The sequence below is a fragment of the Furipterus horrens genome, unplaced genomic scaffold, assembly GCF_987537825.1.
Source record: "Furipterus horrens unplaced genomic scaffold, mFurHor1.1.pri manual_scaffold_6, whole genome shotgun sequence".
Classification (NCBI taxonomy): Eukaryota; Metazoa; Chordata; class Mammalia; order Chiroptera; family Furipteridae; genus Furipterus; species Furipterus horrens.
This window is the reverse complement of record NW_028327176.1, coordinates 24,167,728-24,187,515: the sequence shown is the minus strand read 5'-3', so window position 1 is coordinate 24,187,515 and position 19,788 is coordinate 24,167,728. Positions and strand designations below refer to the sequence as shown.

General features: G+C 39.8%; 1 protein-coding gene across 2 annotated transcripts; it reads left to right on the top strand.

The window, feature by feature from the left end:
* Positions 1–392: 392 nt before the first annotated feature.
* On the top strand, positions 393–18,755 carry CDKL4 (cyclin dependent kinase like 4). 2 transcript variants are annotated; one of them, XM_090280226.1, is made up of 9 exons: positions 393–560; positions 3,926–4,047; positions 6,817–6,889; positions 8,453–8,543; positions 9,444–9,641; positions 11,061–11,143; positions 12,756–12,812; positions 16,289–16,423; positions 18,654–18,755. In XM_090280226.1, exons 1-9 carry the CDS (start codon positions 393–395, stop codon positions 18,753–18,755), a joined length of 1,029 nt encoding a protein of 342 aa, XP_090136352.1. The 2 variants fall into 2 exon arrangements, with proteins under 2 accessions (XP_090136352.1, XP_090136351.1); XM_090280225.1 differs by having other exon boundaries at positions 9,387–9,641.
* Positions 18,756–19,788: the final 1,033 nt, after the last annotated feature.

The following is a 19,788-nucleotide window of genomic DNA, read 5'->3' as shown; positions in this document are numbered from 1 at the left end:
AAATAGTCCTTCAGCTGGATTTTACAGCATCACATTTAATTATTTACTAGAGGATAATGAAAACAACAGACTGGATAAAGTTCCCTTCCATAAATTCTTTTAATTCAACTGTAGTCAACACAGATCCATTATAAGAAATAGTATATGAAATGTTTCAGTAGCTGGAAGAACTGCATACGATTGAGCTCAACTAACAAACTAACATCCAAATATTTTTAAGTGTATTTGAAATTAATCAATGGAAATAAGTCTTTGGCATCCTTAGCAAATTGGTTTTATAATAATCTGTGAGAACATTGTCCTTGATGAGTTAAGCTGAGTCATCTGATTTTCTTGGTGCAACATTGTACTGCAAGTTAATCTATACAGTAATTTAAATTACTTCTACTATAATGGAAAAGTATGAAAAATTAGCTAAGATTGGAGAAGGGTCTTATGGGATTGTATTCAAATGCAGAAATAAAACATCTGGACAAGTGGTGGCTATTAAAAAATTTATGGAATCTGAAGATGATCCTGTTGTTAAAAAAATTGCACTCAGAGAAATACGTATGTTGAAGGTAGGTTCATTTTATAAATCTATAATATCATGGTGTTGGGTGAAACGTGTGCCAAAATTACAAAGAATTTTAAAGTGATATTTTCTTCCTACTGGACTTTTTAAATTCCTTTGTATCAGTAACTTGGGGAAATAAATTGATTATCACTTTGGACTTCGGCCACTCTGCTGTTTAGCTGGTATTATGAGTACAGCTGCAGATAGTTCAAATATTGAAGCACTCCCCTTCTGGTGGGTAAATCTCCACTTTCCTGAGCCCCCTCATTCCGCCAAGCTGTGGCCTTCATCTGCCACTCCCGCCCCACCCTTCTCCCCATAATCCAGCAAATAAAAAAGTGTCTGCTAGCACAGAGGGGCCCACGGGGCAGTGCCAGTGGAGCTGCAGGCATTGACGTGGACTGGTCCCACTTCTGATCCACTGGTTCTTACACTGGACGTCACCCCAGCTCTGTACACACATTGTACACAAAGGTTTTGTTCTAGTTGTTTCTACTCTGGTAGGATTTGGCATGTAAGTTCTCAATGTAAACGTTTTCCTATCCTAAAAATCTTAGTTTTAGAACCAGAAGAGACCCGGAGACACTTCTTATCAGCACACTTCTGTTATCAGAGAAGAACTGAGTCATAGGGCAGCGCTTCTCAAACATGAGTGTGCATTGGCTTCCCCAGGGCGCCTTGTTGAAACGCAGACTCTGAGTCAGCAGGTGTGGGGTAAGCCTGAGGTTTTGAATTTTGAGCAAGCTCCCCGCCGACTTTTACTTTTGACGTGTCGCCTGTTTTATGGATCCCAAAAATCCAGTTTTTAAAGGGAGATAATAGTAAATTATCTCTCTTTTTCAAGTATTACCTGTAGCAGGTTTCCTCAACTAAGGAGTTCTAGTATTTTGTTTAAAATCTACTTAGGTATGCCTGGCTGGTTTGGCTCAGTGGATTGAGCGTCGGCCTGCGAGCTAAGTGTCGCTGGTTCGATCTTCCAGTCAGGGCACATCAGAGAAGGAAAACTCTGACTCCAAAAAACCTCCGCTGCCTTGCGGCATACCTCTTCAGGGGAAAGGCTAAGGGAGTAAACCCCGACAGAAAATCCGGAGCCGGAGTCCCTAAGGCGGTTTGACGTTGTAGTCAATACCGGCAACTCCTGCGGCGCACCTGAAGCCAAGCTGTATTGACTCCGTCTTTCCCTTGGACCCTTCAGCTGCGAAGAGAGGGGGAGTCTGCTGCATGGGCAACAGCAGACCCTCCATATCACCCTGCCCAGGCTCTGTAGCTTCAGCTTCACTGGAGAGGACACTCCAGCGTCATCACAAGATGTCGATTCAACACGGGAGGAGACAGATACCGTGTCACTCCCGAGTCGGACTGCACAACCATTCTCGGCGGTGCAGATAGACTCTTAAGAAGCTACACCATCGTCTCTCGAGACGGACGGCTGCCGACGACGACTTAGGTATACACGGACTTTTCAGAAGCACATCTATCATGATAAAAAGCAGTTCACTGTTACCTTGTCCCCAGCAGCTAGCTCTGTCACAGAGCTAAGTCATAGGTTGTTTCTGAACTTGGCGGTGGTTGTTTTCTAATAAAAGTAATGCTTTCTAGCCCCCACTAAGTCTTCAACTAAAGTGCATGCTCAGGTTGTACCCCTAGGTTACAAGTTCCCCAGTTGAAGAATGAACTTTAAGGTTAAAAAGTAGCCGGATTCTGACTCAGCTTGGTCTCGGGGGATGATGACTCCCAGAGGCCTCACCTTTCCTGCTTTGGTGGTTACTCCCAGGTGTGCTCTGCATAGTGTCCTTCCAGGATTTATCTGCCTTCCCTTCCTCATATACTCCTGTTCTTTAAATTTGATTGATTTTCCCCCTCCTTACTACCTGTTTCAATTTAAATAAGTCACTTTTTCTGGACTAAATTAAGTTTATTGGCACATGAGATATAAATTGCTGATCTACCCAAAGACAGATCTGACCATGTTGAACTTGACAATGCACCCAGCTATGGCATCTGTGAGTCCCTTACTCTCCTGGTGGAGACACTTCTTTGTTTCCCTTCTACAGTTTTGGCTGCAGCACAAAGCAGCTGGATTGCCTGTGTGGCCGACCCATTGGCTCCACTGTTTGCTATTCTGCCCTTTTAGGCAATAGAGCTCATAGAAAAAAAAAAGTGATTTGGTGCTCTGGGAACATTTTTCACGTATAATGAATTCCTTTCTCCTAAACTACTGAGCAGCAGGCACATCATCGCAGGGTGACATTTTTTTGGTCAAGCCATGCTTACAGATACTGAGGTAGAGGCTGTTGTGTGGGTCCTGGTACTTAGGATTCCCTCCTGGGTCTGCAACTTATTCATTGAGCTTTACTATGTACACAGTACTGCTCTCTTTTTATATATATCCTTCTGAGTAAACGGTATAGGGTTTGGAAAAGTGATTTGTCTGCAATAGTGGGAAAACAACAGGGGAGATGAGTTATAAGTAGAAGTGATTGGATGTCCTGATCTATAACCAGAGTTGGTCTGATTAGCATCCTCTTTCAAAAGTGCCCTGGTTTATATGCTAAATTATATGGTCATCCTAGATATAGGCAGGGTGACCATATGTGCCAGTGTGCCTGGGGCAGCCTGAATTACACTCATTACCCTGATAGGGTGATAAATTATATAGTCACTCTAGTGATGGATTATTGTAGATTACCCTAATCATGGGTTTTCCATTGGTTTATGACATTAAACAGCGACTGACTTGTGAAATGCTTCAGTTAGGGAGTAGAATTTAATGCCTAAAACATCTAAGCATAAGAAAGAACAACAAAATCAGAGAGCAGCGCTGGAAACTGGCAAATTAAAAACAGACTAACTGCATGGACTCCTGGAATAGTTGGTGTTATCAGATTTGAAGGTTGGGATCTATTTCTGAGAGCCAACACTAATATCCAGACTGGGTTTAAATCCAGCTGACATTGACATTAAATCCACGGCAATATGTATACTAAATTGGTATTGATGATTTTTATAGTCTTACACAATAATTCCATTTCCTCAGTTTTTATTCACGTTATTTTATAACTTCCATACTTAGAATTTCCACAAAATGCTGAAGTATTTCTGGTGTTGGTATACTTTCTTTTCTCCAGAGAGATTCAGTTTAGTTATCATCTATTATGGGCATTGGAAAAATTCTTAATTTTTTTCCAGTTTAAGATTTATGATTCTTACTAAAAGTAGTTTCTCTTGTAAGTAATTGTAATAAAATTCTCTACAAGAGATGCATGGAGAATGATAAGCAAGACCTTCTGTTCTTAAAATTGTAAGGAATCCAGGAGAAACTCTTACAAGAAACAAATCACCAAATATTGTATTTCAATTCCTTTGCAGCAATTAAAACACCCAAACCTTGTGAACCTCATTGAGGTATTCAGGAGAAGGAGGAAAATGCATTTAGTTTTTGAATATTGTGATCATACACTTTTAAATGAGCTGGAAAGAAATCCAAATGGGTAAGTAATCTAGAAGCTAAAGCTCTGTGTGGTCAGGTCCCAGTTTCATTTTATGTGGGATTAACTATGGCAAATTTCAAATACAAGCCACAGTCCCCCTTTCAACCCAGATACATCTGCTGGCTACCCCTCTCCAATCTCAGGATTTGCTCAAAGGGCAAGCAAATATTAACCTAGAATAAAAATAATTAGGAAGACAAATCTGCAAATATAAATCATGATGCATTTTGAGGCTAAATTATGTATTGAATTGTCTGAATTAAAGGAATGAACCATAGTTCAATATTAGGAAATCTTTCACATAATTCACTAATAGTTAAAGGCGAAAAAATACATATGGTTGATAAAATTTGAAAGGCAGTTGATAAATTCAACATTCTTTTCTGATTTTTAAAGATTATTTATTTATTTTAGTGAGAGGGGAAGGGAGAGAAAAAGAGAGGGAGAGAAACAGCAATCTGTTGCCTCCTACATACCCCCAGCCCCCAACTGGACTGGACAGGCCCTCAACCCAGGCATGTGCCCTGACCGGACGGGCGACCTTTCTGTTTGCAGGCTGGAACCCAGTCTACTGAAGCACACCAGCCAGGGCTCGTTTCTGATTTTTAAAAAGCCTTAGCAAATTGGGGTTAAAATACTTTCTTTTAGCGCTCACACACACACACACACACACACACACACACACAAACCCTCTTAAAGCCAACAGGTAATTTTTTACTCAACACCAAAGGAACCACCATTAAAATGAGAAAGAAGACAAAGGACATCAGCGAGAGCTCTAGCCAATGCAACATAATAACAAAGATTAATAGAATATATAACTTGTCATCATTTTCATCGTATTCTGCAAAAATCTAAGAGAACTGCCTAAAGAGTTATTAAAGCAAATAGAATCCAGTATAATGATTAGACCACTCCAAATTTCACACACGCTGACGTCTTATTGCTGGTACCATACTTGAGTTCTTACATAGGCCACACCACTGTTCTGGAAGGCCAGCTACATCTGCATGATTGTTCAGTTTGTTTTAAGTGAAGTAAACATATTGAAATATCCAGATATGATAAAATATTAGAGCTGAGTAGTGGGTGTGTTTGGAATATTAGATAATTTTAAATAAAAAAAAAGAAACTTACAGTAGACATTTGGTAAAAGAAATCTTGTTCCAGATTTTTTTTTTGAAATATACAACCAGCAATCCCATCTCTCATGAATGGGATTGAAAAGCAACATGCTGAGAAAAACAACTGCAGCGTATACAGACTGACGTACACTGAGTCTTCATAAATCAATTTGGAAAGGAGTAAACAGACCAATCAAAAAAGTAAAAAGCTACAAACAGGAAATACACACAAAAAGAAATGCAATAGCCAACAATCATGTAAAAATTAAACCCACTAATTAATGAAATGCAAATCAAAACTAGAATGAGATCTTTTCATTTTAACTGCAGATTGGCAAACATGACATTGGCAAATACAAATGAGGAGATGAGGACTTGAATGCACAGATGTTTTGTGGGAGTGTAAGTGGGTGTGACCTCCCTTGGAGAGGGTAGTTGGGCAGCATGTAACTGTGAGGGTGTCATTCGTGAGACGGTGATATGAGCACTGGATAGACACCAACAGAAAGGTTACAGGGAATGTCATGGCTATAATCTGTGGACATGCTTACACAAAGCACACTACTCCCAGCCAGAATACTCCCCAGTTCCCCACTGGAAAATACACTTGCCCATGGCACTTTCCAATATTTTTCACACAGAGGAGGGGTTCTGCAGGGACAAAAGCTCCCAGGCTCCCGTTCTCATGGGCCCTTGATTATCCCTGGGCTCCCGGTGGACCTGCCAGCTTACCAGGAGTAAGTCACTTTTACAAAGCAACTCCAGCCCTTGCGTGAGTGCTTACCACCAACTTGAATTGGATGAATTGAAGGTCAATCTTCAAGCACACCTTTTTTCCTGCAAAACCAGATCTCAGGTCTACCCAAAGTTCATCCTTGCAGGATCAAAATGTAATATGTGCCTACATTTGGTCGCAGAAACCCCACTTCTAGAACTTACCTTAAAAGATAACTGCCTAACTGCAATGAGCTGGATGATTACATATATTCATAGAAGTGTTGTTTCTAGAAATAAAAATTGGGTCACTTAATTTCTCATCAATGGGGGCTAAATAAGTTATGATACATCTGTATAATGAGACCCTTTACAGCCACAGAATATCTGTGTACATGTTAGTGTTTGTACTTCTATGAAAGAGGCAGGGAAATAGCTGAGGATGAACCGGGCGGCTAGGCAGGTATGAGAGAGAATACTTCATACATATACTTTTAGGGTTTTTAAATTTTAAACAATATGAGTGTATTTTTTAATATTAAAATTAAGAAGTAAATTTCAACAGACAAGGGGAGAGAAACAGAGGTGCCTAAAGGGACAGCTCCCACGGGCAACCACAACTATTTGGGGGTAACAAGATTTGAGTCGACACTTTTTTATTCCTTTACTTTTCTGTATTGTTTGAGTTTTTATGTTAAACGTGTATCCTTTGAAAAGATGTAAAAATTGAGATTTAAAGAGCAAATTATGTAATTATAATGAAAAACAGTAATGTTCATTAAAACATTAAAAAAAAATTTTTTTTCAAAGCACCCGTTGCACTGTGTTCATTGGTCATCACAAATCCCACCCATCCCATTCCTCGTCCCTCTTCTGCTCTTGTAATCCCATCCCAGAGATTTTTAATTTGCCTTTTTGTTTTTTCCCCTAGAGTTGCAGATGGAGTGATCAAAAGTGTATTATGGCAGACACTTCAGGGTCTTAATTTCTGTCATAAACATAATGTAAGTGACATTCTCTAATGCAGTTGTTAATTCTTCATGATGATTCTTCTAAGTAGCTCAGGGGTGTCTTCAAAGAGCTAAAAATGGGGGTGGGGGGAGTCAGAACCAGAATGGCAAACCAAAAGAAAGTTACAGAATATGAGGCAAAGCAATGCATTTGTGGGCCTTTTCCAATTTCTATAAGAATCAAATATCTAATTCTTTATGAATCAAAAGTTTGTATAAGCTTAATGTTTCTTTTTGCCTCAGTATTAATGATTCCTATGATTATTTTTAATTGGATTAAAATAAGTTTCCCATAGTGTGATTCACTATGGCACTTGGTTTTGTTTTGTTTTTCTATCTCTTAAGTTTTTATTCTATAACGATCCCCCTTCCCCTATCTTTTTTTAAAAAAATTCCATCAGTAATCTTCTAGAGCCATAGTTCTCCTACTTGAGGGTGCATCATGGTACCCTGAAGGTCTTGTTGAGACACAGGTTGCTGGGCCCACCCCCAGAGCGTCTGATTCCAGAAGTCTGGGTAGGGCTTGAGAATTCGCACTTCCAAGCAGTTTCCTCTTTGATACAGAATCACAGTTTGGTACTACTGTGTTACTGAAATCATCTTAGCTGATTGCATCCTGTGTGGTGTTTATATCTAGAGGCCAGATCGTTTCCAGGTTCATATTTTCAGATGAGAATACTTCATATATAGTGCTGTACACTTCCTATTGGGTTGACATCATGAGGCATCTGCTGTCTGGTTGATCCACTTTTGATCATCTACTTGTGGGTTCAGGAGGTATTTGTTTGATTTTCTTCCATTATCAGTTTCCCTGTCATAGGGCACTTTACTTGATGGCTTTAGCATCCATAGATGATTTTTGCCTATAACCAGCATTTCCTTGGGTTTAAGAGGTGGTGTATTTCTAATTCTGTTATTCCTTCTGTGTTTATTCATTGGAATTCTATGGAGAACCTACCCTTATGAACTCCAGCCACTGTAAAATGTAGTAAAATAAATATGTGATTACTTCCTTTATCAATACTCAGAGTGATGAGTTGGTGTCTTAGCAACATCCAAGAGTGAACAATGAAGGGATTTTATGGAATGTGGGGCATAACTATAAACTGGCAGATTTTATATATTTGATGTGTTTGAATCCTTTGCAATCATTGTCCTCTCTGTTGTTCAAATTGCCCCACCTTAGGTCAGCAGGAGCTTCTTCTTAAAGATACATTGAGTCTAGTCTCATCTAGAGTTTTACGTCTTCCAGTTCAAATAGGACCCAGTAAAAAGTGGAAGAAAATAATTGTATGATACTACCTTCTCACCCTCCCCCCGAAAATCAGTTTTCATATCCAACAATTATTTATTCACTGTTGTAGCAACATTTTGATTTTTTTCTTTTGATATGATGAGTAAAAAATGGCCAACTTTAGTTCTTCTAGAAAAATGGAGGACAACCATATTTGTTTTTATCTCACAGGCTACGTTTATCTGTCATTTAAACTAACAGTTAATGTTTTTCTCCTTTGTCATTTTGAGGGCTCAAAGAAATAATTAAATATTATCTTACAGTGTATTCACAGAGATGTAAAACCTGAAAATATTCTAATAACTAAGCAAGGAATAATCAAGATCTGTGATTTCGGGTTTGCACGAATTCTGAGTAAGTAGCCACTTTTTACTAACTTACCCAGTTCAGGTGATGATGAAATAACATAGTTGAAATTCTTACTTTAGATATTGAACGTTTGCTAAATGTTATATTGTTATTCGAAAAGGGAAATCTCACTTTAACCTTTAGTCACTACATTAATTCGCACTTCACTCCATTCAATTAGAATTTATTTGATGTCACATTTATATGCTTTGCCCCACTGGAGAGGAAAAGAGTTGTAAGATGCATTTCTGCCCTCCTGCACTTGTAATCTGAAGTAAGAGAAACAGAAGAGCAATGCAGGATGGTCGCTGATGAGTACAAAAAGCGAAGATGCAGATGATTCCCTGGAGGGAGATATTAATAACGTGGCCTAGCGTGGTTGGAAAATAACTTCATGGAGCTGGGGAGACTAGAGTAAACTGACAATGAGAGAGAAAGCAGAGACAGTGAGTGCTAAGAAAAAGGAAATGATCCCAAGGAGAGAGGAACCAAAGGTAAAAAAGGACAAATCAGTGTTTCTCTACAAGTCTAGAACTGCACAGCAGGCAAAAGCATGTATGAGCAACATGCATATCGCAAGGTGGTATGTACGTAATCTTTGTCCTCACAGGACCCAGACACAGGTGACTTGACAATGCGTTTGGAAATTGGCTTAGACTTGCAGTTACACTGCCCTGTGTTTGGGATTATATAGATATTAACTAGCTAAGCTGTCTTTGGAAGTTGAATTCACTATCTGAGTACTCAGTGTAAATGTCTACTCAATCAGTGCCTCACTGCATTAATGGTTAGGAGTATGTGACCTCTGCGGGGGTCTGGAGCTTATCTGCAGGCCTGTCTTGCTCTTGGGAATGATTCACATGCTGTGCAAATGCGATCCACCTCACCTGACCAATGTGTTTGCAGTTCCAGGAGATGCCTACACTGATTACGTCGCTACAAGATGGTACCGAGCTCCTGAACTTCTTGTGGGAGACACTCAGTATGGTTCTTCAGTGGACGTATGGGCTACTGGTTGCGTTTTTGCGGAGCTCCTGAAGGGCCAGCCACTCTGGCCTGGAAAATCAGATGTGGATCAACTTTATCGAATCATCAGAACGCTGGGTAGGAGTGCTCTGTATGGCTTACAGAGTTGCTAAGTTGTTATAGTAACAGCATGTCATTGTAATGAACAACAGGAGCTTTCCTGCCTCTCTGAGGTGCTGCTCAGGATGGTTGCTCTGGGTTACAGCCAAAACCCAGCCCTTTCCTCAGTATGTTGAGCCATTACTCTTTTCACTGAGGAGTTTTCAGATTCTTTCCAAGTCAAGCCACTTAGCCATGGAATAAACTATATACTTACTTTCCATACTGGGCTAAGATAGGGCTAAGGATATGAGTCAGCTGCATAAAGCTTACTTTTAAGAGGTATTGGATCAAATGCAATTTCTGTCCACGGTAAAAGAGGGTTTTCCTCCATTACTCTAGAGAAGGGATCAGCAAACTTTTCCTATAAAGGGCCAGATACTAAGTAATTTAGGTTTTGCAGATTATACAGTCTCTGTTGCAACCCCTCAACTCTGCTCCTTTGTATAGTATGTAAGTATTTACAAATTACTTTTACACACATCATCTCTTTCAGTCTTAAGAAAAGCCCATTAAGGGTATTGTAACATTTTTCATGGTGTCTATTTTAGAAACTGAGGCTCAGAGGACTTCCAGGATTAGCCTAAATCATATGGCCAGGTCAGTGCAGAATGGGAATGGGACTCACGGGATGTCTTTCACCATGAGTTAGCGTCCCCAGCAGCTGTCTACTTCCACCTGGCTGGAGGAGAATAGAACCCAACAGGTCAGCTGGACCTTTACTCTGGCACCATGGATGCAAAGAAAGTAGCACCTATACACACAAGATGAATATTTATTAATTCCTTCCCATAGGCTCTCCTGGCAGCCTGGGTGCTGGGCAAGGGACTTAACTGCTCTCTGGTCTGGTGCAGTTCCCCATCTGGCTCCCACACATTCTTCTGGACAGTTCTGCTGCATGAAAAATGGGGCATAGAATTTCACTAAGTGTATACTGTTTCATTTCTTGAAAGGATTGTGGAAATTTACACTAGGCAGATATGAGACAGACTGGAGTTTGAAACCCAGGTCTGTCACTTAGTGACCATGTGACTTTAGACAGGTTATTAAACCTCTGAGCCTCATTGTCATTGATAGAGTGGAGCAGAAAAATAGGAGCCATTGTTAAGTTGTTATGAGATTAAATGAGATCTTGTGCATAAAGCCCTCCACACCGTTTTCTTACCTCTTCTTTCGGTGGCGGCTGAATGGCAGACCAAGCTACATGTGGCCAAGAGTTGTGTGGGTTCACTGACCTTCCCTGAGAAGGAGCGTTTTGCAATGACCTATTCCCTCCAGGTCTGAAGGTCACAGTCAGGATAAGTATTTGTTTCACATCTGGACCTCAGAAATTAACCATTTTGAACACTATGTTATTTTTACAAACTTAACGTAAATTATGTGGTTTGCATTTTACAGGAAGACTAATCCCAAGACATCGATCCATCTTTAAAAGTAACCAGTTTTTTCATGGTATCAGTGTACCTGAACCAGAAGACATGGTAACTGCTTGATTTGGGATGTTTTCTTTTTTATGTTGCTACTTTCTTTAAAGGGGTAGTGGTTTTTAATATTTATACTTTTAGACCCTGTTTTCCTTATGCCACACTAACACAGATCAAAGAAACTATGTCAGAACCATATAAAATGAATCAGGAAAATGCTTATCAGGTTTACTTGCCCTATCCAAAGGTTAATTTAATGTTAAGTTTGACGTAAATACCTGATTGTATTAGTTAAAACACTCAGGTATCTTTTCCTGAAAAAATTACTATCTCATAAACAGTACTTACAGTAGTACTTCTTTATTTTTGGGGTGGGGGGGGAAGCATCTTCTGTATTTTCAGCATATGAAACAAAGCTCAAATCAATAAAAACCACTTTCTCACCACATGTATTTTCACATGGAAGGTCATTCTACAAAATGATCCTCATCATATCCAAATCAAAACTCCAAACCACAGTGCTCACCTCCACATTCTTGCTGTGGGCTTTGCCTTTCTCTGGGGATGTATCAGTTTGACCCTCTAACTTTTGTAGACATTGATTTCCTGTCTGTGTTACCTAAGTTTGGGCTATGACCATTAAAACTCCATATGGTCTGGATTCTGCCCATAGAACAAAAGAACTGTCCATGGGCGTGTGTCCACACTCAAGCTGTGCTGGAGCCAGAGAGGTACAGGGAGGGTGAAAATCTGTAGAGCCAGATCATGACTACAGCACATGTGAACAATCTGAGGTTCAAGTGGTCCAAACTACCTCTAGACACCATCATGGTCTAAATATATTTCATGTAATACCTTGATTTATTTACTGTAATTTTTTAAATTAAACATAATAAAAGGTTAAAAAGTAAATTACAAGGCTAGAAGAATATGTCATTTAAAGGGTAAAACAACAAATTCACATGTACCTGCTGCCTAGTTAAAGAAGAATATTATCATTATCTTTAAAACTTCCTCCTCCCCACATACTTCTCAATCCCATCCTCCTTGCTCCTTACTATTCTGAGATTTTTTATTTGTTTATTTATTTATTTTTAGAGAGAGGGGAAAGGAGAAAGAAAGGGAGAGAAACATCACTGTGTGGTTGCCTCTCACTCGCACCCCCAACTGGGGACCTGACGTGCAACCTAGTCATGTGCCCTGACTGGGAATCGAATCAGCGACATTTGGCTCGCAGGCTGATGCTCAATCTACTGAGCCACAGCAGCCAGAGCTCTATTCTGAGTTTTGTGTTGACCATTTTATTGCCTTCTGTATTGCTCTTACACATGTAGTTCAATGTATTTTCATTAATGTTCAAAGCATTCCCATAAGCAGATAAGGCACAGATATTATAGGACTGTTGTATTCTTTCAGAGGGGGCATTTGGAACCCCCATTTACCAAACATCAATTGCAAGATATTGTGAAATTAAGAAAATAACTCCAGTTTTTGTCTTTAAAGTCTTTACATTATAGTGTAAAATTATATAAAATATGAATTTAAAAATCTCTAAAAGAAATTAACCTACTAGTGGGTCTTTCTTCAAAGTTTTCTTATTACTAATATATTCAAAATACCCATTACTTTGTTTTTATGTAGCACTGAAAGCCTTTACTTTGTTTTCTAGGAAACTCTTGAAGAAAAATTCTCAGATGCTCACCCCATGGCTTTGAACTTCATGAAGGTACTTAAGAATCAATTATAACTGTTATTGATTGCAAGTTGTAATGAATGAAGCTGGTAAGTCTGGAAGGAGTGGACAGTAGTGCAAATAATGCCAAAGTAGAATGTAGTCATTGAAAAGGATAAGGAACAATAAAATCATTACAGTTAAAGGAACATCAGTGGTGTAAGCAGTAATCTTTCTAACATATTTGTTAAAATTAGTAGATGAAAGAATATAATTAGGGTTTGCTGTTATAAACACTATTACTTCTTTTGCATTCTTTAGAAATTTGAATATTAAACGTGTATATTCAGACTGTGGAAGTTTAGAGGCTGAATGGCACTTCTTAAGTTGGAAGGTCTAGAACTATCCAATATGGTAGCCACCACATGTTACTATTGAGCACTTGAAATATGGCCTATTTGAATTGAGATGCACTAGATTTCTATGAAATTTACTATAAAAAGAGTATATTTCATTAATAATTTAAAATATGAATTACATATTGAACTGATAACATTTTGGGCATATTGAATTAAATAAAATTTTAATTACTTTTTAAAAGCTAGTAGAAAACCAAGCAAAGTGAGAGCCATATAGACACCATATATAGCCTCTGCACCAGGCCTAACAGAGATAATCAAAGAACCAATTCTAATAAAAAGTAGAAGAAACTTACCTATGACCATCTGCTATTCACACTAGACCAACTGAGGCCATGCTAGATGTGACTCTTCCATCCAAAGAGGATAGGGATGGAGCTACCAATAAGAGTATCTCTCTTTAACAATCAATTAAGTTCTGTTTATTGTGGTGGTTTCCATACTACTCATCAGAATGACCTGGGAGCTTTTTAAAAACATGCATTCCAGTAACTAACCTCACGTTACAGAAATAGAATCTCTATAAATAGGACCTTAGAATTTACATTATTAAACGCCCCTAAGTGATTATGATAAGCAGCCCAGTTTGAAACTCCTATGATCTAGTAGGTGGAGCCATCTGGGTGACCTAGCACCACTCAGACCGGCCCCAGTGCCAGCGCTGGTCGCTGCGAAGGTGCTTCCAGGGTGCAGGATTCTTTCAGTCTGAATCCTCCTGAGGCTCGGAGCCAGACACCCCTGGGCTCTTAGACTGCCCTTAGCCCTGCTCCAGTGGACCTCAACTGTTCTCTGCCTGTCACACTGCTATGGCCTGTCTTAACCCAGCGCTTTGCAGGTCCTTTCCTGGAAGCCCAATTTTCTGACCTTGTTCTAGACAGGTTGTTCTGACCTACCTACAATTTAACAAAACCCAGAGCAGTTGGGATGGGGGTGGGGGGTAAAGCACAGCAAGCCCCACCCATTTTCAAAGGCCTTCCTGTAGTTCCTCCTCCAACTAGCCAGAGAGAAACTTCAAGGGTACAAAAACTCCCAAGATGTGGGACAAACCCCTTTTCCTCATCTCCAAAGGTAGAGTGCCCCACTGGCCTGCCCAAGATGCTGGGTGAAGCTAGTTTTGACTCTCTGCTATTTGATTTAGATTCATAATGTTTGACCTAAGACCCAAGAACTCTCATAACTGCATCAAAGATTGTGCTATTCAGTGAGGCAGACCCTGTGTGCTAGGCTCCTCCCCCATGTTAGATAAAGGCGGTCTTTCTTTCATTAATTGCAGCTGAAACATCTTTAACAACAAATTAGTACCAGCTACCATAACAGGTAGTTATCCCATGGGACTGGGTCATATTCTAGGCAGGGAATGCCTCAAGTGGGTGAAGTGCCAGCCAGCAACAGTGCCAAGGACAGTGGTGGCATGCAGCGGCAGATCTTTTGTGTTCTGTTCATCAGGTTTAAGATGAGACAATGGGTACAGTACTTATGTTTTTATTGCAATGTGTTCATAGCCATAACCATCTTATCACTATGTCAGTTTTAGCTGGTCATCAAGAAGACTGTAGACTCTTGGAAATTTTGTTGAAGGGCTTTTTGTGAAATTTGAAGTTTCAGGAAAAGGATCCCAACTTGAACTTTGCCCTTCCAATTTCTTGCCCCTCATCTTTAAAACCTTTCTCAGGTTAGGAGCAGTTCGGTCAGGGAGCACTTCTGAGAATTCATTTGCCTCTTGGTGCACAGAAAGTGATTAATCAGGCGGTCAAGAACTCAGAAGCCTCAACTCCGTCCACTTCATTTCAGTGCACCTAAAACTAGTCAAGCAGGGCTTTGTTCCAGCTCAGGCCCCATGGAGCAACTCAGCTTTCATAGCCTCTTCTTAGAATGTAAAAATGCCCTTTAAGAAAACACCATAGGTATTTACTGAGAGACTAGATTTCAGTACACTGAAAGTCCATACGGGGAAGTGAATGAATTCAAGATAGAACTGGAAAGAAAACTGATAGGCCTTGATGATCGCTTAGAGCTGGGGAGTGATATAGAAGAAGGTGGCAAAGAGGTGTCTGTATGAGTTTCCTAGGGCTGTCGTAGCAAAGTACCAGCAACCAGGTGGCTAAAAGCAACAGGAATTTATTCTCACAACTGTGGAGACCAGAAGTCTAAACTCAAGGTCTTGACAGGGCCATGCTTTCTCCAAAGCTTCTGGGGGATGGTCCTTCCCGGCCTCTTCCTGCTCTGATGGTCCCAGGCAATCTTGGGCTTGTGGCAGCAGAGTTCAGGTGCCTGCTTCTGTCCTCGCACAATGGGTGCAGTGTGTGCCCGTCTTTGTGGTGTCTTTCCTCCTGTCATAAAGACACTGCCTGACCTCAATATGGTCGGCCTCCTCTTAACTAGTTACATCTGCAAAAACCCTGTTGCAATATAGGGTCACATTGTGAGGTGCTGGGGTTAGGATTTTAACATATTTTGAGGGGGAAAAATTCAACCCATACCAATGCTCTTTGAGACAAAGCAGAGATATTAAGTAGGCCATCACACATGTGGGTGTGGATTTCAAAGGAGAGGTCTGGACCAGAAACATACATGTGGAAATCTCTGGTAAGTCTTGACCATTGAAGCCATTGAGCTTCAGTTAGATGATCTGGAAATGCAGAACAAATGAGAAGGAAGTGGAACCTGAGATGGAGCCTTGAGGAATTTCATGCAACCCCCATGGAGAAGAATGTAAACTCAGAAAGGCTGGTTTGAAAACGGGTGGCCAGGGAGCAGGAGGAATGAAAGTGAGGCTTCAGAGAAGCCAAAGGAGAGTTTTGAGAAGGACAGTGGTCCATAGTACTAACACTATTGAGAGGAGAACGCAAAATACAGAAGTACATTTAAGGATCAGAAAGTAGAAGTCATAAGTGTGAATAACAAGCCACTTATGTGGAATTGTGGAGGCAGAAGCCACAATGAAGTGATGGAGAAATAGAGATGACCACAGTTATTAACAAGTTGTAAGTACTGGATAATAAGCAAACTTGATTTTCTAAACTCATATTTGCTCTATCCAGTTATTAGAGTTTGGGACACAAAAACAAAATAGGCCCCTTTTTTAATATCGTCTTTGCTTTCCTTCCAAAGGAGTGTCTGAAGATGAACCCAGATGACAGACTAACCTGTGCCCAGCTCCTGGAGAGCCCCTACTTTGATTCTTCCCCAGAGGACCAAGTGAAAAGAAAAGCACGTCATGAGGGAAGAAACAGAAGACGTCAGCAGGTACCTCCATACAAAAGTTAAAGTGCTATAAAAATGACCCTCCCCTTTTTTCTACCTTTCAAAGTGAGGCTAGTTGGGCAGCAAGACCTTATCTTTGCACTGGTGTAGTTGTATTTGCTTACCTAATAAATACTGGCTGATGTAAGAAAACTATGAAAATTTCTAGTTTGTTACAAAGTCTTATTCCAAATACACTTACATCAAATTATTGCACAATTCTTTTGTTACACTGATCGGATATCCCACCTGCCAGAACATGTACCCAAAATACAACAGTTTCACACAGTGAAACCCCGATTACAACAGGACTGAGTTTCCACAGCCTTGCAGAGGAATCCCAGACCCCTCTGTAGCCCGCAGCTGTGCAGCCAAGGACACTTGACTCATCTGTCTTTTCACCTGGGGCAGGCACCTAAGCCTGCCCTTTCCAGATTTTTTCCTCAGAGAGGAGGACAACTCTGGCCAGATACCAAGGGATGAAACTCAGACATCTGGGAACTAAATCCTACCCTCAGATGTGCCAGTAGTGCAGGAAAACATGGTAAATAGGATGACAAACATTGATTCTGCAGTTTATCGGGTGACTCCTTTTACTTGCTTTCAGAAAACTTTGATGTTAAAACATAAAGTTCATGGATGTAAGTTTATTTGGCTCTCCCCTGCCCCCACCTTGTATCACCACCACCTGAAACAATATCTGTCACATATAAGATACTTAATAAATCTGATTCAGGTAACCAAATAGACCAGCATTGCTTATTACTAAGCCAAGATGGTAATTTTTAATTTATCAGAGACTGACAATTGTCCCATTGGTATTTGCTTCATCTTCCACCTCTGATCTACATTTTGGTCATTTATCTTCTCATCAACATGTCACCGTAAAGAAGGCACTCTTTTTTTTTTTTTTTTCCAACCAGGTGATAGTTAAAATAGAAGTTTGTTGGGAGGGAAAGATTAAATCAATAAATGAGAAGAAATTATAAGATGAGTTCTATGTATTTCTATGTATGATCTCTGGGTCTCCAAATTTGTATTATCTAGGTATTTTACCTTTCACTGTTCAAGTCACGTGTTTGCAAGTTAAGCCCAATACAGTTTACTTAACCAAAAGTTAAGGGTTTGTTCAAATAAGTCTGAGGCAACAATCTGAAATATGGTGTGAATTGTGTGTAAAACACTATCCCCTTAAAAACATCACACTAGACTCTTCACCTTTGGCCTGGGAGGGTAGACAGCAGCACTGTACCATCCTGCCTCTTTGTCCCTGACTTAAGTTCTATCGCTCTGTCCTCCAACAGGGACTGTCCTTGGAGTGGGGGGATGTGCTCTCCCTTTAAGTCTCAGTTCACAGCTGTGCTCCCCATTCCTTAAGACCCTCTAGCCCACTGATAAAGATCCAGGACTTTACAGAAGACCTTCCCAGAGACCCAGGACAGCAGGAGGATAAGAAACACAAACAGCAGCATGCACCTAGATAATCTCATTTACAAAGATTATGTCACGTTCTCTGTCGTTAGTCAGCTGCAAGCTGTCCCCCCCTCTGTGGTAGCCCCACTGGAGACCCACCGTGAGACTGCGCCTGCACATCTCTCTCCTCCAAGTGCAGGCTCTGGGGAGCAAGGCCAAGAGAAAGAGGGATATATCTTTCAAGTCCTGGTTTTCTTTCTGAGCACACATCTCTTTCCTAGACATTTTACCATATCAGAAAAACAAATTTCAGAAACATCCTTTCATTCAGTGTGGTTTCATTTTGTAAGTTCCAATTTCTACCTTGATACCAACTTCTAGATCTCTGAGTGAATGAATAATAAATTCCTTAAGACTAAGTATTGTTTAAAGTTGATAGTAAAGAGGTTTTTAATCTTTGCTGCCCTGCCAGTATCCTATAATTTAAAATTTGATGGGCAAAATGTAGTGTCTCAGACTTACTGTTTAATAGCTTGTGGGAAGCTACCTTTTAAACACTGACTAGATACTCAGAAATTTGTGTATTGAAATAAATTACAGTACATCTATGAGAAGCCTAGAATAAGTAATAGAATATAATTTTCAAGTTATCAGAATATCACAATTTTAGAAAGGTATCTCTATTCAATTTTTAAATTCATGTCTTTTGACATCTTTGGACCATATGTATTTTTTTTTTTTTTGCCACCTTTAAATCAAACTGTACAAATAGGATTTGTTTTCAATTTGCTTTCTTATTTTTGTCTTGTTCTGCTATTAGAATCAACTGTTGCCTCTCATACCGGGAAGCCACATCTCCCCCACACCTGATGGAAGAAAACAAGTCCTCCAGTTAAAATATGATCATCTTCCAAACATTTAGGAAAATGTTCTTTCAAGTGGAAAGTAATTTAATATGTACACATTTCCGTACAAGAGAGATAGGAATTCTCAGTGTTTCAAATGCAAACGAGCCATATGAAAATTAAGAGGCCTTCTAGAATTGTTTTGCTCTGATCATTACTGATTCCTCTGCCCATGCTCTTTACATGCCAACTTCATCTTTTAGAACATTTTTTTTTAATGTTATGAAGTCTGAAACTGCACATATGGAGGAGAGACTTTCCGTTTCATCAGAACTGCCCCTCTTGAGGCAATTTATATTGAGAGTTTGTGAGCTTATACTTTGATTTATGAAAAAGATTTACATATATCACCTTGCTTCAGCTAACCACATAATGTCTCAGAGCAATATCAGATAGCTCACCTCACTGTTGTCTGTGTGAGGAATGACATTATGTTTCTGCATTTTAATACACTCTTATTATAATCAGGTCTGTTGAGTAATGCTGGTATTTTATTCTGTGTTTTTGTATTGATGTAGGAAGGGAACCTTGAAATGTCACCTAGGTTTATTCCTTGATTCCAGGGCAGACTACTTCTCTGTCTCATGAGACACTGATGGTTCTATTTTTAAAGCTAGCTAGAGAAAATTTCATACATTTACATAGCAAATAGTAGATGAACTACAAGGAATTCCCATCCTCATAACACCCTGGGATAATTCACTGCTGACTCTAATGCTGTCCTTTGGTACATCATGGTTTCTTATCCTTTTCTCCTCCCGGGTGAATCTCAGAACCTAAACCTATCCTCTTGGGTGTGTTTTCTAAATCGTTTATTATCAACAATCTCTTCCACACATCTGCATCCACGGCATCTATGACTTCATGGTCAAGTCTGGTTCGTAAATGTTTCTGAGAGTAGGAAAACGGGTAATCTTTCTGTTAACTTCATTTTGTGTCTCTTAACAAAAAATAAAGGCAAACAAAACACCTCAAAAGGCAAGCCAATTTAGGTTGGGATATTTTCCTAAATAAACTTGACAGACCTACCTACCTATCTACATATATGTT